Source organism: Sinocyclocheilus rhinocerous, unplaced genomic scaffold (assembly GCF_001515625.1).
Source record: "Sinocyclocheilus rhinocerous isolate Xijiao unplaced genomic scaffold, SAMN03320098_v1.1 scaffold1406, whole genome shotgun sequence".
NCBI lineage: Eukaryota > Metazoa > Chordata > Actinopteri > Cypriniformes > Cyprinidae > Sinocyclocheilus > Sinocyclocheilus rhinocerous.
The window spans coordinates 1,060,439-1,061,153 of record NW_015647095.1 but is presented as its reverse complement, the minus strand read 5'-3'; the positions used below and the strand labels follow the sequence as shown (position 1 = coordinate 1,061,153).

Sequence of the window (715 nt, the reverse complement as noted above, 5' to 3'; positions counted from 1 at the left end):
CAAGAGAGCGGCATGTTTAGAAAGCCATGTAAAATTAATGTAAGTTCAACTTTTAAAATCTCAAGACTTTATGGCGGTTTTTCCCATCAATAAATTAGGAACTTGTATTGAGATAGCTGTGATACTATACTACACTGAATACCACCACGATAAGATGTCGACAGGGAAGCCTCGGCAGGTGGAAATGAAGCGGACTGCGACACCTGTCACGACAGACACCGGATATATTTGCATCTATTATTGTACATATATTGTATAATCGTTTAGTTTTCAGTGTTTTCCGCGTTTTTACGCATGGCTCCTTAGGTAGGGGGAACATGGGCGTCCCTATTGGCAGAGGGATGTGACTGTGCGTGAGTGGATTTGTCATTGTGTGTGTGTGTGTGTGTGTTGGTAAGTAGTGTGTACTGTGTGCTCAGGAGGATCAGTAGGTGGAGTCGTCCCACTCCAGCTGCTGCTGTCTAGTCGAACCCTGCTGGTCTTCCTGTTCGCCGCCCTCATCCTCACTGCTGTCTGACTCCGCACTGGTGATGTCGTCTTCCTCCTCTCCGTCCTCGCTCTCTTCCTCTTCCTCGTCTCCTTCCTCTTCGCTGCTGTGCTGATCCTCATAAGTCTAAGAGGAAGAGAGAACTGAACGTTCTTCATACTGCATAATAGACATCTGCGGATTCATTAAAACGAGTGGATTTATGAGCAATAAAATTCTTTTTTAAAA

At 45.2% G+C, this 715-nt stretch overlaps 1 protein-coding gene across 1 annotated transcript in view; it reads right to left on the bottom strand.

Annotated features, from left to right (window-relative positions):
* Positions 1-112: 112 nt before the first annotated feature.
* LOC107708834 (calsyntenin-1-like) overlaps positions 113-715 on the bottom strand; it is a 44,060-nt gene continuing 43,457 nt past the window's right edge. Inside the window, 1 exon segment of the mRNA XM_016513171.1 lies at positions 113-613. Coding sequence (XP_016368657.1) covers positions 425-613 — 189 coding nt within the window. The 3' untranslated portion in view covers positions 113-424.